The sequence below is a fragment of the Myotis lucifugus genome, unplaced genomic scaffold, assembly GCF_000147115.1.
Source record: "Myotis lucifugus unplaced genomic scaffold, Myoluc2.0 scaffold_129, whole genome shotgun sequence".
In the NCBI taxonomy this organism is placed as follows: domain Eukaryota; kingdom Metazoa; phylum Chordata; class Mammalia; order Chiroptera; family Vespertilionidae; genus Myotis; species Myotis lucifugus.
In genome coordinates this window covers 2374587-2399500 of record NW_005871177.1, presented here as the reverse complement: position 1 = coordinate 2399500, position 24914 = coordinate 2374587, and the positions used below count along the sequence as shown (strand labels likewise).

At 42.3% G+C, this 24914-nt stretch overlaps 1 protein-coding gene and 1 long non-coding RNA gene across 2 annotated transcripts; one reads left to right on the top strand and one right to left on the bottom strand.

The window, feature by feature from the left end:
* Positions 1-259: 259 nt before the first annotated feature.
* On the bottom strand, positions 260-15255 carry CISD2 (CDGSH iron sulfur domain 2). The gene is made up of 3 exons (XM_006094097.3): positions 15079-15255; positions 2404-2618; positions 260-743 (listed from the first exon to the last, which is right to left on the bottom strand). The coding sequence occupies exons 1-3, from the start codon at positions 15179-15181 to the stop codon at positions 654-656; spliced, it is 408 nt and encodes a 135-aa protein (XP_006094159.1). The 5' UTR covers positions 15182-15255; the 3' UTR covers positions 260-653.
* A 112-nt stretch (positions 15256-15367) lies between these two features.
* Positions 15368-16245, top strand: LOC111827086. Its single transcript, XR_002830569.1, has 2 exons — positions 15368-15589; positions 15917-16245. It is a non-coding gene; the product is annotated as an uncharacterized LOC111827086 (long non-coding RNA).
* The last annotated feature ends 8669 nt before the right edge of the window (positions 16246-24914 follow it).

Sequence of the window (24914 nt, the reverse complement as noted above, 5' to 3'; positions counted from 1 at the left end):
AGAGGCAAACAAGCCCACTGTAAACAAACTTTTATAATGTAAATAAGTGTTCCTTGTTGGAACATTTTATATCCAGTTCACATCTTCCCTGAAATTGGGATATTTATATTTACTAGACAACAATCTCTCTAAAGCGAAGAGTTTATCTCTTTGAAAACTCAAGTAATTCTTAAGAGCAATATTTTTCTTATTGATCTAAAAAGAATGGAGTGTGGAAGGCTGAAAAAGAAACAAGTCCTTCAAATGATCAAGACAGAAGCAAACTGAAAGATAATATGTTTAATAGAGTAGGGAGAAAATTGTAAATTATATAATCTATTGAAAATATTGATTTTTCAAACAAATAGTTTGGGACCTATTGCCCCAGACTTAGATATTTCCTCAATTAATTAAAATCAGAAGTGTTGGTTTATTGGAGGAAAATACATTAATTCTTTGAAGTCAGAATAAAAGGATTGCACAATTTAATTTCTATATGATTGAATATATGAAGTATCAAATATAAACAGTAGTGTAGCAAGAAAATAAATTGGCAGAAATAATTACTCCACAAGTAGTAGTAATTAAGACCACCATTTGAAAGATCTATACACAAAAAATGAAAAGATATCATAAGATTTTACAGCACACAATTCAATCCTAATTCCTTACTATTATACTTCTTTCTTCTTCAGTATTAGTGGGCCCACATTATCTCCTGTTAATTCATTGTGTTTATTATGTGAACCATCACAGGCAGGAAACTAGAAAGGAAAAAGAATTACACCTGTTATTTTAAATGATTCAAGAAGTAGAAATATTTGTGAAATGCACATTACTTTGGAAAAAGAAAATAATACATCAGATAGCTTGCCTGAGTAATAGATGTATTCTTCACCTAACCTGACTTCTTATATCACAGCAAATCTAACAATTTTAAATAGCTAATTCAGTATTTGGTGTAGATTTTAAGTAAAAAGTTTTGGATGATTCCATATGAGGCAATACAACAGGTTTAAAAGGGGATCAAATAAGCTTTTGTTCTCTGTGAAGCTCTAAATTTGAACTCACCTATTCACTTATTTAAATTTAAAATAATGTAATTTAAATTCAAAATATATAAAAAATATTTTCTTATATATAACTCATGCATATTATAAAATTTTTGAAAAACTAAAAAAATATAGTTTTAAAAATTCACTCATAGGAAACATTATAGCATATTTTTCCTCTGCATTTATTATGTGTATTCATTTTTATTTTAAAAAAAAAACTGTAATAGGCTGGCCGCTGTGGCTCAGGTGGTTGAGCATCATCCCATGCACAGAAAGGTCACAGGTTCAACTCTCGGTAAGGGCGCATGCCCAGGTTTCGATGTTCTCTCTCCCTTTCTCTCCTTCTCTCTCCCTCTCCATTCCTCGCTCTCAAAAAATCAATAAAAACATATTTTTTAAAAACTGTAATATACTTGTCTTACTTGTATTATATTATGCTTTCATGCCATTAAATATTCTTTAAAACATGATTTGTAGTGGCTTCCTAATACCCCATCATTTTAAAAAAAATATGCTTTTATTGGTTTTAGAGAGAGAGGAAGGGAGAGGGATAGAGAGGTAGAAACATTAATGAGAGAGAAACATCAACATCAATTGGCTGCCTCCTGCACACCCCCTACTGGGGATCCAGCCCGAAACCAGGGTATGTGCCCTGACTAGGATTCAAACCCATGACCTCTAGGTTCATAGGTAAACACTCAACCACTGAACCAGACTGGCCGTGCACCCTATATCATTTTTATTACACCATACTTTAATCATTCCTCTATTATCAGATTCTAGATTGTTTCTAACACTTGGCTATTAAAGGATGATGTGATAAACATTATTGTACTTAAAACCTCAAATAACCTACGATTAAAGTAGAACAGATCTCATCAAAACATTTACTAGCTCATACTATAAGGCATTGTACATACATCATCTCACTGAATTCTTGAAAATGTCTGTGATGTTGATATATTATCAGAATTAAAAATCAGAGATTAAAGATTAAGTAACTTGCCCAAAGTCATACTGTACGTGGCAGTCATCAGCTTTGACCAAAATTTATTCAGACTCCAAAGCTTAAACTCTTCCACTAAACCTTATGTCCTCTCTCATAATATAGGTGTATTTTAAACTATGTTACTTTAGCTAGTTGATAAAACATAGTAAAAACATCATCATTATTCTTCCTTGCTGCTCTAACGTTTCTAATGTAGGTAGTATAGATCATAAAATGCAACTTTAATTTAGGAATATAGACTTTCAGTACTGAACACTATGGAAAAACCTCTCATCTCACAGGACCTCAAAATTAAGGATTTCAGAAGGAAAACATTTTAATTACACAAAATTTTAGTGTATGTATAAATGGACATCTTACCGTCTTAGAACGCCAACATCTACAATAAGCTGCTTTAGTAAGACACAAATCTTCAATGTTTATTTCATTCACCACTTTGGGATTTTCCTTTTGTATTTTAAGATTAATCAAGCTATCCTTCTGTTGTTTTTTCTTTGGGAGGAATGGACGAACTGCAAGGTAGCCAAGTAGTGCAAGGACACCAAGGAAAGGCAATAACCGAAGCCATTCTGAAACTAAACATGCACAGATGTTAGTCTGCAGTGCTCTCACGGAACTCACATAGCATGTCTCATCCTTGAGCAGACTCTTTATTCTTTACTTCTCTTCAATTTCTGAACTATTCATCTTTAAAACCATGAATCAGTAAATCAAGCCGCCTTTACCTAGGACCACCTTGTTTCATTTGTGGGCTAACTTGAGACTTGTGAAACAGAAAACAAAATTTTCAGAGATAGGTCCTATATCAAATATCCTGTCACTATCCTAAGTATATTCATGTTTATCATTATTTGTTTTTCAGGAAATACTACCCATAATTATAAACCAAATTCAATGTGTGATATAGTTTACAGGTTAAGAAAATGTTTCTACAATGTTTAAAAGCACACAACAGAGTATCTGTACTTTACCATTCATATATAATTTCAGACAGAACATGTTTTAACTTTTTAGTTTCAATGCTTTACATTTTTGGTAAGGCATAGTGATTCCTAAAGAAACACGCAGATGTTGTGTAAAAGCTACTATTTTAAAAAACTAATTAAAATTTTTGTATATGAAATGTTCTCATTGTTAGATACATCTTATTCCATAAGTGTTCTTCAAGTGCCTTCTTTAGTTCTCAGCACCATTCTGGGGCACAGGAAATACAAGTGACATAAATTAAATGGTCCTTATGCCTGTGGAGATAAACACCCCGGGAAATAAGATAAACATTTTAGCATGTTTTTATCAAATGTTGGTTAGTGTCCAACCTCTGCTGGGCTCTTCAGGGAATCCTTTCTGTCCTTAAAGAGTTATCATTTGACATCCTTCCCTCAGGGCCTATCGGGTACCTTTCTAAGCACTATGTAAAAATAGCTTAGTAGGAAAAAACGGAAGATTATGTGCCAAGGCATACTAATAAATGTTAAAGATAATGAATATACTAAGAGTGCAACTGTTTTATCTCATTTAATACTGTTAGCTTAAAAAATTATATTTGTCAGGTACCATAATTATTCCCGTTTTTCATGTGGGTAAACTGTACTTAAGCAGGTATAGTCCAGGACAGTAAGTTTGTTCTCATCCACCATGAATCAAATCCAACAGATATAACATTTTATCTGTTCTTTTCCTGGTAAAACTACTCTCCAGAGATAACTGTTTTTACTATGTAACTATTAAAAGATTGGCTTAATGCCAATTTTTCCAAAAAATGCCAATTTTTTTAAAAAAATGTATTTTTATTGATTTCAGAGAGGAAGGAGGATAGAAACATCAATGATGAGACAGAATCACTGATCAGCCGCCTCCAGCATGCCCCCCACTGGGGACCGAGCCCACAACCCAGGCAAGTGCCCTTGACTGGAATCGAACCTGGGGCCCTTCAGTCCACAGGGCGACGCTCTATCCACTGAGCCAAATCAGCCAGGGCATGAAACTATTTTTTATGGAACACAATGCCAAAGATTTGTTATGAGCGCTACATGAAACAACCTATTTATGCCTGGCACAGAAAAAAATATTAGCTTTTAGTAGAGACTAAAAATATTAGTGGCAACTCCTTTGCAAAAATATTTTGCCAGCTCAACTTAATGCTATACGGTAGGAATTTGGGGGCAATGGGTGTAATCTTTTAGTCACCAGAACGAAGCTCTGTAGGATAAGTATCTTACCTGTCATGCTGGCTATTCTATTCTCATAACCAAAGTGGAACATTCCATATAGATCCTTTGATTAAACTTCTAGAAATGAAAAAGAACTGCTTCTTGGGAGAGAGAGACCTATCTATAGATCTGTGCTGTACAATATAGTAGCCACTAGCCAGACTGTTTTGATTTGTACTCAAGGTTTTGTTTTAATCAGATATAAGATGACAGACACAAAGACAACTGCCTTGAAAGAAAAGTTTATTACTTACAGTTCCCACGAGGGGACACACCATGCCACACAGGACACGGGGAAAGTATCAGGGTTGATCAGGTGGAAGGTGACAGGAAAGCCTGGGCACAGACTATTGTGGCTTCCAGGGAACAGCAAGGTGGGGCAGGGTAAGCAGTTTAGGAGTGAATAATTTCAGTGGGCTCTCAGCTGTTGAGGAGGTCCCTAGTTGTTTCATACCTGACCCAGGGTGGTTTGGGACAGGGGAAATCCTGGTTGGTAAGTGATTTAGATACAGGTGGTAGGGTAAGGTGTAGGCTTTGGATTGGTTGATTTCCATATGAAAGGTGAGCTCCACAGGCAAGTTGTTTATTATCTTTGGGAATTAGCTGTTCCTGGGAGGGGCATGTTCTCCAAGGCCATCAAGGCCCCTAGATGTCAAGTCAAAGCATCATAAAATATACAAAGTAAAAAACATAATTAAAACACAGGTGTGACAATTCAAATTTAAATAATTAAAATTAAGTAAAACTCAAAATCCAGTTTCTTAGACACACTAGTCACATTTCAGCACAGCTTAACAGCCACACATGTGCCTAAGTGGCTACTGAAGTTACCAGCACAGAGATTTCCATCATCACAAAAATTTTTTGGATGATGCTGCAACAGACCATTGTTTCTGTAAGTACCAACTCTATAGCATGGCCAGGTTACTTTGACAGCTTCATCTCTCACAAGCATCTCATCTCTCAAGTGCTTGAAGCCACCCCAAAGCTATTACCGAGTAGCAGCCTTCCTGTGTTCTCTGCATGAGTAATTCCTTGTTTGCGATGCCTATCTCTGATCTATGGCTCATTTGGGTAAACCCTTTAAGACTAAGGTCAACTACTGCCTCCTCCAAAAGTCTTCCTTGATTCACAAAGCAAAATTAATCACTTCCTAATATGTTCCCAAGACCTTTTTCCTCATGTTCTTTTATCAAACTATTAGAGGCTGGGTGCATGAATCCCTGGGCCTGGCCTGCGGGGATCGGGCCGAAACCAGCTCTCCAGCATCTCCAGAGGGGTCCTGGTTCGCAACAGGGCAGTTCTCGGGTGACACACCCTGGCTCCCTCCTCTCTGGTTCCAGGTGCATCACCTGAGAACCGCAGCTGCCAAGTCACTGCAACTCAGCAGCTCTTGCGTTGAGCATCTGCCCCCTGGTGGTCAGTGTGCATCATAGCTACCAGTCGGAGCATCTGCCCCCTGGTGGTCATTGTGTGTCATAGCTACCGGTCGGATGGTCGCTTAGGCTTTTATATAGACAGACTAGAGGCCAGGTGCACAAAATTCATGCATGGGGGTGGGGGAGTGGGGGAGGACTGCCCCTCAGCCCGGCCTGTACCTTCTGCAATCCAGACCACTGGCTCCTAACTGCTCACCTGCCTGCCTGCCTGCCTGATTGCCTCTAACCACCTCTGCCTCAGTCCCTGCACATGGGACCCAGGATTCCCTCCTCCAGGCGGCGCCATCCGGGCTGGCCGCAGGCACCCGGAACCCCGGACAGCACCACCCAGGCTGGCTGCAGGCACCTGGGACCCTGGGCAGTGCCGCCCGGGCCCCAGCTTTGTCGGGAAGGATGTCCAGGTCGTCCGGAAGATGTCCAGTCTATCCAGTCTAATTAGCATATTACCCTTTTATTAGTATAAATGGTTATCTATTTATAAAGCGGACTTCCATAAGTCTGTAAGAAAAGGAGCTGTGTGCTATTACTCTTCTGGAACTAAGTAGACTCCTAAGAAGTGTTTAATGAATGACTTACTGAATGAATAATGTAGAGTATAAATGTCAGTCCCTTCCTTACTCATCACATTATATTGCAAGTATTTATTTACACTTATCTTCTAGATCAGGCAATTACCTTATATCAATGGTTCTCAACCTTTCTAATGATGCGACCCCTTAATACAGTTCCTCATGTTGTGGTGACCCCCAACCATAAAATTATTTTCGTTGCTACTTCATAACTGTAATTTTGCTACTGTTATGAATCATAATGTAAATATCTGATATGCAGGATGTATTTAGGCGACCCCTGTGAAAGGGTGGTTCAACCCCCAAAGGGGTCGTGACCCACAGGTTGAGAACCACTGCCTTATATGAATATTGGCCCCAACATCCAGTACAGTATCTTGAAACAGTAGTTACTCAATAGATGTTTGTTGAATGTAGAATAACATTAAGTATCATAATGTAAAAAGAGGTTAAATAACTCAGTCAAAAAGTAAATGAATGGGGGAGGGGGGGAAGCAAGAAAAAAAGTAAAAAAGTAAAGATGAGAATGAAAAAACAAGAACAAAAGAATGTAAAGATGAAAACCTTAACATTGATTTTTTAAAATATGTAACATACTTTTATTTGATTTCAGAGAGGAAGGGAGAGGGAGAGAGATAGAAACATCAATAATGAGAGATAATCATGGATCAGCTGTCTCCTGCACGCCTCTTACTGGGGATTGAGCTGCAACCCAGGGATGTACCCTTGACTGGAATCAAACCTGGGACCCTTTAGTCTACAGGCCAACGCTCTATCCACTGAGCAAAACTGGCTAGAGCAAAAGGGTGTCATTTGATTCATTCACACTGGACAGCTATTGTTGTGATGGCTGCTAGGTTGTTGTTGTTTTTTTTTGGGGGGGGGGGGTTACAACCTGAGGAAAGAGGTCAGTATTCCTGACTAAATAGTCAGTTATTGCATGTTTTAAAAATTCTTGCAGCACGCTGGTAGAAAAACGGTGATATAAAGTAATGAAAGGTACTAATATCTCCGACAACAAAATAATAACTTATATAACACTTTTAGTATAATCGGCTTCTTAATGATAAACTTCATTTTAACTACAGAAAAGCTTTATAAAGGAAAATAATACAGCCTATAAAGCTCAATTAGAAATCACTTTATTAATGCTGATTTTAGTAAAGAAATATGAAATACAGAAAAATCAAACAAGAAACTTAAAAAACTTTTAAGACCAGCTATTTCCTATGAACCTGTTTGATATATGTTGTGCTATTACAGATATTTTTGATACTATGAAGAAAAAACTGTTACCTACTAATTGTTAGGTATAATGCATATTTTGTACAGTATATTTTTTATTTTTATTTTAGGATTATAAAAAATAGGATTTATTTTTTAAAATATAGAAAAATATAAAAAAGTAACTTTCAATCCCACCAGTCAAGAGTAAGTAACATTTATATTTCTATGTTCTGGGGTGTTTTTAAAAACTTTTTGATGTACATACATATATGCTTTAAATACTTAAAATGCAAAAAGCAAAACTGATACCATATGATATAGACCATACAGTCTATATCATAATTTTTTCACTTAATATTATTTCAGAAGCATTTTCCAATTCCTTAGTATCCTTTGGAAACATGAACTTTAATGGCTATACCCAACTACCATATCCCCCGTCAAAACAGAAGATCTACAAGGGCAGGGGCCTTATTTGTCTGCATCACCACTGTCTCCTTGGTGTGTAAATAATGCTTGGCTCAATTTATTTTATTTCATATTGAGGCTTAACTTAGTGTTCAGCCTGTTGAACTTTGTTAAGTGCTCAATTTGATAAATTTGTCAACTATATAGATCTGTGAACACCACCTAAAACAAAATATAGGGTATTTCTATCATTCTAGAAAGTTTGCTCTTATACAATCCCTTCTTTCTGGGTTCTTTCATCAATTTAAATGCTTAATAAATATTTCTGAATGAAGAAATCTGATCAATATGCTATTGTTAAATAATTTCTTTTCCATTTTTTTACTAAGTAATTATTAAGTACCTACGATGTGGAGATACTGTGCTAAATGCAAGTGCAGCAGCTGTCTTATTTGTCTGTAGATACCCAGTGCTTACTACAGTGCCTGGCATAGAGCAGGATTTCAAATAACTAATTCACAGTTTATCTGTTGTATAAATCCAGATTTTCGTATACTTGGAGTCAGGTTTCTTTGGTCTGTAAAATAGGAATAACAATAATTCATTCATTTGTTCAACAATACAAGTACCCACCACATTCCAAATACTGCACTAGGTGCTGGGGATACAGGCTGATAGTTAGATAAGGTTCCTGCTCTTATAGGGTATACAATTTAGAAGAGATTAGAAGACGCAGTCCAGTTCCTACCCCAAAAGAGCTTTCCGCCTAGTATGGAATATAGACCTATAAAAAAGAATTACAGTACTGTGTATTATGTACACTCATGAGTAAGCGATACAGTGGACAAAGTGATTAACTCTTGACAGGATTGAACAAAGAGGAGGATTTGATACCTAACAGGTTTCTGAAAGTGACTAAACATAGGAGTCCACAGGCAGAGGGGAAAAGGAGCCACATTCTACACAGAAGAAACAGAATAGGCAAAGGCACAGAGATATGACATACATGAAAAGTTTAGGAAACTAAGTGCCACAGTATTCCTGGGATACAATGAAAGAGAAGAGGGTGTGTAACAGTGAGCCAGTGCCAGACTATGGAAGGCCCTGATATAAAAGGGAACCACTGAAATATCTGAAATAATGTAACTGAAACACTGTTCACTTATGAAATTACACTGGTATTAGATGGAAGATGGGTTAGTGGAGAAACATTAAGGAAGAGCAGAGAGGGCTAGAGAAAAAAATAACATGAGCTGAAACTAAGACAGTGGCCATTAAAGCAAAGAGAGGACTAATGGATCCCTAGAAAAGCAGATGTGCACGTGTGTGTGCATTTTCTGAGAAAATGGTGTACAGCTTTCATCGGGATCTCAGCATAGGTCTGTGACCAACCCTCATTCATCTGGAAACATAAGACCTGCTAACTCATGTAGCTCAAATCAACAGGATTTGGTAACTGACTAAAAGTATAGAGCATGAGGTAAATACAGGAAGTGAAGCTTCTTCATGATTCCCAGATTTCTGGTTTCATTATCTGGATGTATGATGGTATTGGCCTCAATTTAAAAAAAAAAGACAATATAAGAAGGGCAGCTTTAAGCATGACAAGAACGTGCGGTATTGTAAAGGAAAGGAAAAAATAGGATATGTCACCATCCTTAAAAAACGTAAGGAAGAGACTAAAGTTCAACAGATACCAGCAAAGGGGGATACTGATGGAGGGAAGAAGACAGTTTTCTTTGAAGGAGAGTAAAACAGTTCCAGTGTGAAGCAGCTCTGCAGTGCCTAAAAGATGCCAACTGCCTTGGCCCCTCATCCCACAAACACACAGAAAGATAGAAAAAGACACCCACTGAGAGAGCTACAGGGGAAGTGCTAACCTCACTTAGGGCAAGAAGATGCCTCAAGTATTAAGGGAGAGAGGGAGAGAGGAGGGGAGAGAGGAAGAGGGAGAGGGAGAGAAAGAGGGAGAGAGAGAGGGAGGGAGAAAGAAACATCACACAGGGTTCAAACCCACAACCTAAGCACATGCCCTGACTTGGAATCCAACTGGCAACCTCTCAGTGCATGGGACAGTGCTCAACCAACTGAGCCACAACAGCCAGGGCTCCAATGTTCTTTATTTTTATTATTTATTTATTTATTTTTAAAGGAGATGTATTTTTTTAAATATATTTTATTGATTTTTTACAGAGAGGAAGGGAGAGGGATAGAGAGTTAGAAACATGGATGACAGAGAAACATTGACCAGCCGCAAGCTGCACATCCCCCACTGGGGATGTGCCCGCAACCAAGGTACATGCCCTTGACTGGAATCGAACCCGGGACCCTTCAGTCCGCAGGCCAATGCTCTATCCACTGAGCCAAACCGGTCAGAGCTCCAATGTTTTTTAAATCATCTGTTTCTAATTTTTTAGAAAAGAAAATAAATCAGACACACTAATATTATTAATACTGACCATGTAATATTCATTTTGTAATATTCTATTTCCCACTATTAAGATAAACAATAAGAAGATTAAGAAGGTGAGTAAAAGAATCAGTACCGTTAGAAAAACAAAATCTAGAGAGAATATTTCAAAGCAACTTGAGTAGCAAGCAATTTTATAACACCAATTTTCTGAAACTTTAGATACAGTTAAAAGAAATTATCTCCTTAGAAGAAATAAAATTAAGAGGGAGTAGATTCAACCTTTTATGTAGATGGGCTAGCTATCACACCCTATTCTTGATCAAGATATATAAACAAATTCAATGACAAAAACATTTTAAAAAGTATATATAGACAGACACACATGGGTCTTAATGAAGAACTATATTCTAAGAAACTAGGATAGTTTTTTTCTGCCCTTTTAAAAGGTTACATATGATACCATAAAATAATATTGCAATTTGGCTGCTGATAATTTTATATCATTTTCTTATGTATCATTTGCAGGTAAGATACACAAATGACTTCTATTTCTGAACTTCAGAAAGATAAACATAAAATATTTTCAATGGGTGGCTTTACCATACGCCTTCAAACCTAATACAGACTATTCAAGACTTAAGGGCAAATAAAATAAAATAATCAAGTTTTAAATCTATTTTCCATTCATTATTATGAACAGAACAGCGTCACTGTATCAAGAACACTACCTGGCCCATAGTAAGTACTCAATAAACACCTGATGACTTGAGGAATTTTAAATTGCAAAATAGTTATACGGAAGAAAATGTTCAATGAGATCGAAATTGTTCTCTACAAAGGCTAATATAATCATTAATTAAACTGACTTTTAACTATAGTTGGTCTAATTAGAAAGAGGGGGAAAAAACATTTACAACTTATAGTAACTATGTAAATATTTTCCTAAGGTCTCAAAAAAAAGTTTTCTAAAATAAAATTCTTCAATATTTCACAAATAACCTTTATTATTTACTTATTAATAAATGCAACTCTTTAGTTTGAACTTAATGTTTTATTATACTTTCCTATTGAGAAAACTCACTTTTGGTTCATTTCTTTTAAAAAAAAAAAAAAAGGTACAATTTACATACAACAAACTGATAGGTGATTAGCTCTGGGTTGTGACAATTAAATACAACCCTGTAGCCTCAGCTGAAAATGTGTATAATATTTCTATCACCCCAGAAAGTATTATTCTGCCCCTTTTTAGTCTATCTTCCACAACTGATTTCTATAATCAAAGCTTTTTTCACTCAATATAGTTTTTGAGATTCATCAGTGGATCAGTAATTCATTCCTTTTCATTGTTAACCAGTATTTCACTCTGAATATGCCATAATTTGTTTATCCATTCTCTTGTTGGTAGATACTTGGATTGCTCCCAGTTTGGGACTATTATAAATAAGGCTGCTATGAACATGCTTGTATGTCTTTTTGTGGAAATATGTTATTAACTCTGTTCCACTTCTAAATTCTCTGTTCAAAACTGGCCCTTTCTAGATAAATAGAGCTAATGCCCTTAAAGCTGTTTCACTGGGAAAAAAGTTGCCTTTAGGATCAAAACCATTTCATTTCAAAGCAAACTAATTCAAGGGGGAAAGATCTACTATATTCAAAGTTTAAGAGCTAGCTTTTAGATCTAGAAGTAAATAATTTTCTGACTTTAGAATGAGAAGATGTTTTTCGTTCTATTTTAAAAGTTTATATGACAGGGAAAGCTTTTTAAAGGTCAGGGTATTAAGATACACTATACTTCCAAAGGGCAAAACCATACAAATTTATCTTAAAAGCCTCAGTCTTAGAAATGTGACCTAAACTGAAATAGATAAGTCGTCTCTGGTAGATAAGGATTGTCTGTAAATACTATACGATAATGGGTAATTAAGGATCTCCCCAAGTGTTTACTAAGAATGCAGAGTCATCATGAGAGTCAATTTTTTTTTAACCGCTGTATCTAAATAGGGAAGGAAAAACAGGCAACAATGTGAACTGTAACTTTTTTTTGCCCTAATTGTCATAGATAGAAAATGAAAATACTTTTGGTCTCTTAAACTTTTACACAATTGCTGAAAAGTTATCTTTCAGATTTTTATTTCAACAAAGTCTAAGTATGATTCTCTAAGTAGCTCATTCAAGGGAGCCAAATGTCACTAGCTATTACCATCTGCTCTTAAAGGCAGACTCAGAGTGGAAATTGCTTTTCTTCCATAGCACTGCAAAGCAGAGTCTACAACTGCTACACTGTCATTGTCCAGAGTGAAACAGCCTATCTCATTTTTTTTTCATAAAGCAGCTATTAAAAACATGTTTATGTTTCCTAAACAAATAAGCAATACAATAACAACTAGACACACTGTAATGGAACTTAAGTTAAGTATGTACTATTAAGATATTTACCAGAGTTGTCATTATTTCTGAGAATCAGGCCTCCCATTAAATGTGTAAAAACTTTAAAGAGGAAGTTACTATATATTATTGATTTAAGGAGAGACTTAGCTTGAGTTTTCTTAATGCCTTTAATAGAAATTAAATATTTGTTGACAAGAGGGATCCTTAAAAAAAAACCACACTTGTAAAATCTTCTAGCCACTCAATCAAATATACGTTCTAATATGCTTCAACTACACTCTATATACAGAAAAGGGAAACTAATATAAAACCATCCATCATCAGAATTAACACACATAATTCGGGATTGGGGTGGGAGTAAGAGGGCATTTTTCTTTCTTGACTGTTAAAAATTCAGCAGTTAACTTATGCAAATTATTAAAAAAGTAAGTTGGCAACTGGGAACAAATGTCACAAAATGTAACATCCTTTTGACCTGGTATTACTATACCCAAGGTATAATTCAAAAGAGAAAAAAAAAACAATTGGTATTGGCACAGGGCTACTTACCACTGAGCATTATGAAAAAAAGATACATTATATTTATATAAACATTCAAAATTTCCAGCTGCAGGGGAATGGTTAGGCCTACTGTGATGTTAATCTAAAATCAGATCAAATAGTTGTTAGAACAAGATGAGGAATACATAAAAATAAGTAAAGTGCTTAAGTAAAAGAAATGATAAAGGGGAAAACACACGATTTTACATAATTGCTGCAATTCTATCAAGATACCAGTAAACTGTTTGGACCAAAAGAAGACTGATATTTATAAACACTTGATTTGAAACTTTTTTCATTTTATGTTACTTTTATGTGGCTTCTGATGTTCAGATGTTTATTATTTGGTTACCAAGGTTTCTATTAAATTACAAGCTTTCTACCAAATCCTTTAACATCTAAAATGTTAATATCTCACAGCCATTTACCTACAGAGCAACTCTGTCCACAACTCAAAGAATCTCTAGATTTGTAACAGTCATCTAGTTTTCCCATCTAAATCTATCTGCCCACCAGACTCTGCTTTTTATGTTTTATTATTGTTTTAATCTCCCAAGGCACTTGTTTGGGGAAAGTTTGCCTCAATTAAAAAATAATTTTTTTAACGTCCGTGTAGTGGAGCTGAAATCATCTCCAAATAATTTTCACTAATTTAGTCCTAGTTGTCTTTTGGTCTACACAAAATAAATCTTCCAGCCCTGGTCGGTTTGGCTCAGTGGATAAGCGTTGGTCAGCGGACTGAGGGGGTCCCAGGTTCAATTCCGGTCAAGGGCATGTACCTTGGTTGCGGGCACATCACCAGTGGGGGGTGTGCAGGAGGCAGCTGGTCGACGTTTCTAACTCTCTATTCCTCTCCCTTCCTCTCTGTAAAAAATCAATAAAGTATACTTAAAAAAATAAAAATAAAAATCTTCCAGTCAGGCTTCCAAATGCTGTACTGTACGTCAGTTAACATGGATCTCCAGGCTGCTCCAAGCTAAGCAAGCCTATTTACCTAAGATTATTTACATGCTTCACATCCGATACTCAGCACAGGAGGTCAACGTTGGCCGAACCAACGTGGCTTCTCCCCTCAACATCCTAGGCGGCCTCTCACAACGCAATGCCCAGGGCTCAACAAAATCTCCCAAGGGTTGCCTGCATTCTGGAAAATTTCAGCCTTTAGATTTGCAATCTGCGTTGTGGGCTACTTATTTTTTTGTAAGTACATAATGTGACATCCATAAATTAAATTTCATTTTCTAAGATCTGGGCCACCGTCCTAGCTTTGGAACCCTTTTTGGCTAATAGATCTTTCCTCCAACTCGTTACCACAACTGCCTCCAGACCCATAGGAACGGAGGCGACCGCAAATGCCCCCATCTCTCCCTGTGGGTCTGAGATTATTTCTAACTTTTCCACTAAATAAAGCTGCCATGTACCTATGGTCTGTGTGTCTCTGGCCAACATATTCCTGCACACACCCGCTGTGGTGAAACCCAGCAGAGAGCGAGCTGCCCGACACACGGCGGCCGGGATACAAACAAAGCGGACCGCGAGAGCGCCGGCGAGGGCGAGAGCAGCCCGGGCCCAGCTCGCCGCCGCCGCTGGGAAAAACCGCCCCCCCCGAAGGACAGCGGAGCCGGAGGCGAGGACAAGCCCGGAGCCTCGCCTCGCCGCCCGGCCGAGAGGCAGCACACGCGGCCCTGGCGGCTGCGCCGGCGCGCCGCCGGGTCACGGGGTCACGCGCCCCCCCGCCGAGCCCCGCCCCTTGGCCCGAGGATGTTCAGACGCCCCCCCCCCCAACCCCGCCCCCTCCTGGGGAGCGCACGAGGATGGGCCGGGGTTGCGGTGGGGGTTACCTGTGAGCCGGGCGAACCCGCTGATGCTCTCGGGGACTGGGAGCCGCTTCAGGTACGCGGGGAGCTGCACCTTCACGATGCGGGCCACGCTCTCCAGCACCATCCTCGCCGGCGGCGTCCGCTCGTCCCCAAGCACCGAGCCGCAGCGGCGCCTGCGCCAACAGCAGAGGCGGGCGGGCGGCGGGCGGGGCTGCGGGCCCGGAGGAGGTGAGCTGCCCGGCGCCGATTGGCAGCGGGCGAGTGACGTGCGCGCCTATTGGACCCCAGGGGGCGCGAGCGGCCGCGGGCCCGGAGCCGCGACTCGGTTGCGTCGTGGGCCCTTCTGGGTGCGGACCTTGGAAAGGGCCTTCGCGCGGGGCCTTTTGCGTCCGCAGATGCTGGAGGTCAGCAGGAAGGACCTTGTGTCGGAGGAGAGAAAGCCCGTGAGAGTGCTCTGTAGCCTGCAAGTGCCTTTAAAAGTGGGGGTCCCCCGACGGCTCTCTTTACTCCCGGCCTCCTCTTCCCAGAAAAGGTTGGTCTCTAGGAATGCGTCCTCCCCCGAGAGGACCTCACCCCGCGGTGCCCGGTTCCGCTCCCTCACCCCGCGAGCCCGGCTTTTGGAGAGCAGTCACTATGGTCTTCCGCACCCGAAACGCGTACTGGTACAGCTCTGCCCCCCGGCATTTGCTGCAGCCCCTCTCCGAGGCCCTGGGGTTTTCCACGTTGACAAGACCCGCGATCGTCCTTCCGTACACATTTTCAGTTCCTTCTGCAGATCAGTTCTTTGTGCGGGTGACTAAAACTGGGAACGCGATAAAAGAACATAAAGCCTTAAGGTTTCTTCTGTATTTTGTTGCAGGGTTTCTGCTACCATCTAAAGTATCTGTGAAGATCTTTCAATTTTACTTTTATTAACATTTTTTAATTGAGGGGCGTAAGGAGAAAGCTTCACTCTCTTGAAACACCTTCCTTGACGTGACTTTGTTTCATGTTTTGATGTAAAATATCCGAAGTAATGTGCGTGCTGACTGCGTGTTGTCTGACCTAACTTAACTCAGTGCCTCATTCCAGTTCTCAACTTCACTTGCCAACAACGTACAGAACCAAGCACTGGGCATGGTCCAGTTTTCCTTTTGTGGGACTTAATGTAACAGCAAGCTGTAATAAATACGGTTCGTTTTTTATTTTTTCCTTGGTACTTTCATTTTAAAGTGAGAAAGGGAAGGAATCTTTTTAAAGCAGCTTTTCATTGGATTGTTTAAATTTGTGATTGTCATGGACTGAAAAAATAACCATCGTTTAGAAAGTTACTTGGAATCTAGATAAACTGTCATTTCACCCTGTTCAAAACTGTCAAAGTACAATTACTATGGAAATTCTATGAAGATATTTAGATACAGATTCATGAGGGTGAGCAATATAAAAGCGATATACAAAGTGATGATTGAAAGGTTGGTGTTGACATTAGGATTTCCTTTCGATTTCCTTTTGGGAGCTTACTTTGGTTTGGTGGAAGAAGGAAGGACCCTAGAGCTTATCCTGAATATAAGGATCTCAAACATCCTTGTCCTCTGTTTTGTTGGCAGTTACCTTTAATCTCTGATCAGACATAGAGACACCACTGAGGAGATGGTTGAGAGAGATACGGGTTGGGAGTGAGGCACATTAGGGTAAGAAAACTTGGACAATGCCATTAAATATTTGTCTCTTAGAGGCTTTGTGATTTTGACAAGGACAAAAGCTGTGTTGAGTGAGATTCATAACACTTCTAAGGAGTTTTTCTTTAAAGGAATTAAAATAAATACTTCAGTTAAGAGAGATGACATAATGCTCAAGAGCCAAATGTGCAATGTGATGTGACCACTATCCAGATCAATATATATATACTAGAGACCCAATGCATGAAATTCGTGCAAGAGTAGGCCTTCCTTCCCCCAGCTGCCAGCACCAGCACTGGCTTCCCTCTGGCACTGGGACCTGGGCTTCCCTCTGGCCGCTGGCACCAGGGACCCAGGCTTCCCTCTGGCCGCCAGCAGGCAACCGGGACCCGGGCTTCCCTTGAAACCCCAGCTTCATCCGTAATTAGCATATTATGCTTTTATTATTATAGATAGAATACTGGAGGCCCAGTGCAGGGATTTGTGCACCAGTGGCGTCCCTTGGCCTGACCTGCGCCCTCTCGTAATCCAGGACCCCTCAGGGGATGTCGGAGAGCCGGTTTTGGCCTGATCCCCACAGGCCAGGCCGAGGGACCCCACCAGTGCATGAATCCATGCACTGCGAATCTAGTCTTATCTAATAAAGAGGGAATATGCAAATTGACCATCATGCCAGAACGGTCAAGATGGCTGCGCCCACAGGGGAGGCCAAGTTCCCGTAACAAGCCTTAATGAGCAATCAGCAGGGATCTGAGGCTGCGCCCCCTGCCCAGCGGGACTTGACAAGGGACCTCAGGCCGTGCCTCCACCTCAGTGCTGGGCCGGGGGACCTCAGGCCATGACCCCACCCCGGCACCAGACTGGGGGACCTGAGGCCGTCCCCATGCCCCAGCACTGGATCATGGGACCTGAGGCGAGCCTCCCATCCAGTGGGGCTTGATAGGGGACTCAGGATGCAACCCCCACCCAGTGGGGCTTGAGGGGGGACCTCAGGCTACACTCCCCTGCCCATGGTACCTGGCTAGGGGGACGTCAGGCTGGCGCCCCCCCCCCTTTCCCCGCGGGGCTTTGATTGGAGGAAACCTCAAAAGTGCGCTCCCCCCGGCCCTGGGCCCAAGGGGACCCTGAGGCCGGCGCCCCCCCTTGCCCCTGGGCTTTGGGATCCCTTCAGGCCTGCGCCCCCATGGGCCCTGCCCCATGGCCTGGGTCAAGGAACCTCAAGGCATGCACCCCGGCCTGGGCCAGGGATCCTCAAGCTGCGCCCCCCACTCCGGCACCAGACCGGGGGACGTGAGACTGTGCCCCCCCCACCCGGCAGGGCTTCACAAGGGACCTGAGGCTGCGCCCCCCGCCCAGGGGGCTTGACAACATCCATTGATGATTAAATCACTCAATACAATGAATATAGAAGGAAAGTACCTCAGCATAATAAAGGCCATATATGACAAACCCTAGTTAATATCATACTCAATGGTGAAAAACAGAGCTTTTTCTCTAAAAACAGGAATAGGACACGATGCCCACTGTCAGCACTTTTATTAAACACTAGTAGCCATGTGCACGCATCCGTAGGCCAGTAGCTCACCAGTAGCTCACTGCCACCCTCCAGTAGCTCTCTGCCCGCTGCCCCACTCTCCTGTAGGTCCTCCTGCCCCCCTCCTCCCCATCATCCCTCAGAGCTCGCTGCCCTGCCCCCTCCTGTAGCTCTCTGCCACCCGCTTGTAGCCGGTAGCTCGCTGCCGCCCTCCTGTAGCTTTCTACCCGCTTCCCCACCCTCCTGTAGCTCCCTCCACCCCCTGCACCCCCCATAGCTTGCTACCCTGCCCCCTCCTGTAGCTCTCCACCACCTGCTTGTAGCTCGCTGCCCCACCCTCCTGCTGATCCATGATCCAGTTGTTACGTGGTCAGTTGTTATGCTTCACAGCGTAATGACCATTTGCATATTACATCTTTATTATATCGGATAATTTTGTAAGTCCTAGCCAGAGCAATCAGGCAAGAGAAAGAAAGAAAAGGCATCCAAATTGGGAATAAAGAAGTAAAATTGTCACTTTTTACAGATGACATGAGTCTGTATATGGAAAACCCTAAAGACTCCTCAAAAAAAACCCAAACTAATAATTAGAAACAAATACAGTAAAGTTATAGGATACAAAATCAATGTATAAAAATCCACTGTATTCCTATATACTAACAATGACATTTCAGAAAAAGAAATGAAACAAAACACAATTCCTTTTGTAATCGCAACAAAAATAATAATATACTTAGGAATATACTTAACAAAGGATGTGAAAACACCTATATACTGAAAATTGTAAGGCATTATTAAGATTGAAAAGGAAGTAAAGTGTTTAAAAATTCAGATTTGTATGGAACCACAAAAAACCTCGAATAGCCAAAGCAATCCTGAGGAAAAAGAACAAAGCTGAAGGTATCACACTACCTGACTTCAATTTATACTACAGATCTATGATAATCAGAACAGCAGGGTATTGGCAGAAAACAGGAACACAGACCAGTGGGTCAGAATTGATAGTCCAGAAATAGAACCACATCTACATGAGCAAATAATTTTTACAAAGGAGCGAAAAACACAGTGGAGAAAATAAAGCCTTTTCAATAAATGGTGCTGGGAAAATTAGAAAGCCACATGTAAAAGAATGAAACTAGATTACACTTTGTCCCCATTTACAAAAATTAATTCAAAATAGGTCAAAGACCTAAATATAAGATCTGAAACCATAAATTACATATAAGAAAACAGAGGTACTGAATTATGGACCTTGGTCATAGTGAACACTTTATGAATTTAACCCCAAAGGCAAGGGAAGTAAAGGCAAATATAAATAAATGGGACTGTATCAAACTAAAAAGCTTCTGAACAGCAAAAGAAACCACCAAAAAACAAAACAAAAAGGCAACCAACTGAATGGGAGATAATATCTGCAAACAACATCTCCAGCAAGGGGTTAATTTTCAAAATATATAAAGAACTCATACAACTCAACACCAAACAAACAATCCATTTAAAAAATGACCAGAGGGACCTGGCCTGGTAGCTCAGTTGGTTGGAGCTTTGTTCCATGTACCAAAAGATCCCCCCCAGTCAGCGAATTACAGGAGGCAACTGATCAAAGTTTCTCACATCAGTGTTTTTCTCTCATCTCTTCTTTCCTCTCTAAAAATCAATAAAAAATATATCTTTGGGTGAAGGTTAAAAAAAAGGGCAGATGACCTGAACAGACACTTCTCCCAAGAAGACATATAAATGGCCAACAGATATATGAAAAGACTAGAGGCCTGGTGCACGAAATTCATGCACTGGAGTGGGAGAGGGGGTCCCTCAGCCTGGCCTGCGCCCTCTTGCAGTCTATAACCACCTGGGAGATATCCGACTGCCAGCTTAGGCCTGATCCCCGTGGAGATCGGGCCTAAGCCGGCAGTCGGACATCTTTGCAATCGGGATCCCTCACTCCTTAGCGCCCGCTTGCTCCTTAGCGCTTGGCTCGCTCCTCCTTAGCACTTCCACAGAGGCAGGAGAGGCTCCTGCCACCACTACTGCACTTGCCAGCCGTGAGCCTGGGTTCTGGCTGAGCGGCATTCCCCTCGTGGAAGCACACTGACCACCAGGGGGCAGACGCTAAACAAAGGAGCTGCTTCCTGGTGGTCAGTGCGCATCATATCCTCCGGTTGTTGCACCGTACAGTCACTTAGGCTTTTATTATATAGATTATATAGACTAGTAGCCCTGCGCATGAATCCGTGTGTGAGTAGCTCGCTGCCGCTTGCTTCAGCTGGTCACCCGCCCACCACAGCTAGTAGCTCTCTGCTGCTCGTAGCTCGCTGACCCACCCTCCTGTAGCTCTCTGCCCATTGCTCTGCCCTCCTGTAGCTCTCCCGCAGCTCATAGCTCACTGCCCTGCCCTCCTGTAGCTCTCCTGGCTTGTAGCTCACTGCCCTGCCCTCCTGCAGCTCTCCAACACTTGTAGATTGGTTGTGGCATTAAGGTGTAATGGATAATTAGCATATTCCTTTCTTATTATATAGGATGCTCAACTTCACTAGCTATTAGGGAAATGCAAATTAAAAACTACAATGCAATGCCACCTCACACCTTTTAGAATGGTTATTATAAAGACAAGTAATAACAAGAGGAGAGAATGTGGAAAAAATTAACTCTAATTCATTGCTGGTAGGAATGTAAACTGGCACAACCACTATAGAAATAGTATGACAGTTCCTCAAAAAATTAGAAATAGAGTTTCCATATGATCCAGCAATCCCCCTTTGAGTATCTAACCGAAAAACTCAAAAACATTTATTCACAAAAATATATGCACCCCTATGTTCATTACAGCATTATTCACAGTGGTCAAGACATGGAGACAACCAAAGTGTCCTTACAGATGATTGGAAAAAGATGTGGAGCATATATACTATGGAATACTACTCAAACATAAGAAAAGATGAAATACTGCCATTTGTGACAGCATGTATGGACCTTGAGAATATTATGCTAAGGGAAATGTCAGTCAGAAAAAGCAAAGAATCATCTGATTTCACTCATGTGGGATATAAAACAAACTCATAGGCACAGATAACAGTATAGTGGTTCCAGAGGGATGGGGGTGGGTGGGATGTCGCAACCCATAAAAGTTGACAAATATATGGTGATAGTTTTTTTGACTTTGGGTAGTGAGCACACAACGCAATATACAGCTCATGTATCATAGAAATGTACACGTGAGCCCTATATTATCTAATCAATGTCACCCAATCTATTCTAATAGGGGAATATGCAAATTGTCTGGGATGCCCTCACAGTAACAGCAATGACCAAACAGCAGGCCGCAGGGAGCGACCAGGCCAGCAGGGGGGTTAGTGAGGGACGACCAAACAACTGAACAGCAGGCTGCATGGGGCGACCAGGCCAGCAGAGGGGACAGTTGTGGGTGACCAGACAGGCTGGGGGGCAGTTAGGGGTGACCAGGCTGGCAGAGGGGGGCAGTTGGGGGTGAACAGGGCAGCAGGGAGGACAGTAAGGGGCAACTAGGCCAGTGGAGGGGGGGCAGTTGGGGGCTACCAGACCGGCAGGAGGGCAGTTAGGGGAGATCAGGCTGGCAGGCAGAGGTGGTTATGGGTGAACTGGCTGGCAGGGGGGACAATTAGGGGCGATCAGGCAGGCAGGTAGGCAGGTGAGCAGTTAGGAGCCAGAGGTTCTGGATTCTGAGAGGGATGTCCGACTGATGCTTTAGGCCCGATCCCCGGGATCGGGCCTAAACCAGCAGTCAAACAATCCTCCGAGGAGTCCCAGATTGGAGAGGGTGAAGGCTGGGTTAAGGGCCGCCCCCCCTCCGTGCACGAGTTTCATGCACCGGGCCTCTAGTAAATTTAATAAAAAGAAAGGTGACCCAAGACAGATCCTGGAATTCTTTCTCTGTGCATCACCCACCTCCCTTTTCTCTGTTCTACAAAAATAACAAGTAGAGAGATAAAGTACGTTGTACAAGTTCATAGAAAAAAAACAAGTTTCAAATGCTTCAAAATTCTGAAGGAAAATTACTTCTTAGAATTCTATACAGGCCAATCTGTCAATCAATCATGAGGGTATAATAAAATTATTTTCAAACCTAAAGGATCTAAAAAAAATACACATTCCATCCATCCTTTCTCAGAAAGGTAATGGAAGTTATGTACCACCTAAATGAAGATTAAACCAACAAAAAGTAGAACGTGTGATCAAGGAATAGGAAACCCCAAATACAAGAGTAGTCAGAGGAATTGCTGATTGGTGGATTAGAACAGTAAGATGAAATTAATGTTTGAACAAATATGTTTGAACAAATTGAGAGACATCCTTCTGGGCTATAGTGTGGGGTTAAATTAATGATCATTACATGAAAAACTAAACAAATTTTAAAAACATTATTAATCTATTTGCACATTTTTAAGGGATAAAAAGACCTTATTTAAGATAATTTTGATTTTGATGTTTGGCCTTTCTTATATTAATAGATGTCAAATGCACAAAATTTGTACATGGGGGGGGGGTCCCTCAGCCCAGCCTGCACCCTCTCCAATTGGGGACCCCTTGGGAGATATCCCACAGGGATCAGGCCTAAACTGGCAGTCAGACATCCCTCTTGCAATGTGGGACTGCTGGCTCTTAACTGCTCACCTGCCTGCCTGGTTACCCCTAACTGCCTCTGCCTGCCTGCCTGATTGCCCCCAACTGTCTTCCCCTGCCGGTCTGGTTGCCCCCAACTACCCTCCCCTGCTGACCTGATCTCGCCCCCAATGGTCCTCCCCTGCTGAACTGATTTCGCCCCCAACTGCCCTCTCTGCCTCGACCCCCACTACCATGGCTTTGTCCGGAAGGAAGTCGGAAGTCTGGAAGATGGCCGGTCAACCCCTGTCTAACTAGCATATAACTGTATTAGTAGTATAGCTAGATTCTATAGGATATGGAGGGCTTAATGGTGGGGGGGAAAACCTTTTTCATCAGGAGGAGATGCTCTTGGCAGCAGACAAAAATACATAATCCCTATATCCGGACTGATAGCCAGCCATATGCAATATACTTTCAAACTGGTCATTAAAAAATTGAAAGACTTTCTTACACCTTACACCAAACAGCTGTTGCCCTTAAAACCCCTGCTCAGCCCCCACCTTAGGTTCTGCCTTCGCAGTTCACCCAGATTAGGTTCTGATTGGTTGGTTTCTATGCCACTTAGTGTGTCCGGGCCTATCTCCGGGCCTGATCAGAGATGCGGGACTGATCCCCAGCCCCCGCAGAGGCCCGGAGAGAAACAGATACACAGCTGCTGGCAAAGCCCGGAGACAAAGAGAGAGGCAACAGCTGATCAACAGCTGCCACGGAGGCTGCGGATCACACCTTACCTCTCTCTTCGGGCCTCTCTCCAGGCCTGATCCACAGACCCCTCAGCAGTCAGTGTGGCAAACCAGCACTGACTGCAGGACTGACTTCCTGTCATTCGAGCCTTCGGTCGTTACGTAGCCTGGGTTTTTATATATTAGGACTAGAGGCCCAGTGCACAAAAATTTGTGCACTCGGGGGGGAGAGGGGGTCCCTCAGCCCGGCCTGTGCCCTCTCGCAGTCTGGGACCCCTCGGGACATAACGACCTGCTGCCTTAGGCATGCTCCCGGGTGGCAGAGGGCAGGCCCAATCCCTAGGTGCAGCCCCTGGTCGGGCTCTGAGCAGGGCCAATTGGGGAGTTGGGGCACCGCCCCCTGTCATGCACAGAGCAGGGCGGATCGGGAGGTTGCGATGCCACCCCTAGTCACGCTCAGGGTAGGGCCTATTGGGGGGTTGGGGCACCGCCCCCTGTCACACTCAAGGCAGGGTCGATAGGGAGGTTGCGTCGCCACCCCGTCATGCACAGAGCAGGGCCGATCAGGGGGTTGGGGCGCCTTCCCCTGTCAGGAACAGAGCAGGGCGGATAGGGAGGTTGTGGCCCTGCCCCCTGTCACACACAGAGCCGCAGGGCGATCAGGGGGTTTGGTTGCTGTCCCCTGTCATGCTGATCCCGGTGCTGGGAGGCATATTACCCTTTTACTATATAGGATAGAGGCCTGGTGCACGGGTGGGGGCCGGCTGGTTTGCCCTGAAGGGTGTCCTGGATCAGGGTGGGGGTCCCAACCGGGGTGCCTGGCCAGCCTGGATGAGAGGATGATGGCTGTTTGCAGCTGGTCACACCCCCTTCAGGGTGGGGGTCCCCACTGGGGTGCCTGGCCAGTCTGGGTGAGGGGCTGAGGGCCGTTTTCAGGCTGGCGGGTGACTGAAGCTCCCAACCGCTCCTTTTTTTCTCTTTTTTTTATTCTGGGCCAGCTTTAGCTCTGGGGCTTGGCTCCAGCTCTGAGGCCTCGGCTTCTGAAAGCAGGTATCTGGTTTGTTTGGGTTCTATAATTGTAACACTGTTGCGGTCCTGCTCACTCCAGCTCTGAGATCCCGGCTGGCTGAAAGCAGGGATCTGCGTTTGTTCTATAATTGAAACAATGTTGCGGTCTTGCTGGCTGAAGCCCGGCTGGCTGAAAGCAGGTTTCTGGAGTTTTGTTTAGCTTCTATATTTGTAACAATGTTTCTTAAACTGCAAGCTCAGAGGCCGCCAAGGCAGGCAGGGAACGTTGGCTTCCTCCGTCACTGAAGCAAGCAAGCCTCCTGTTTGCTTCAAGCT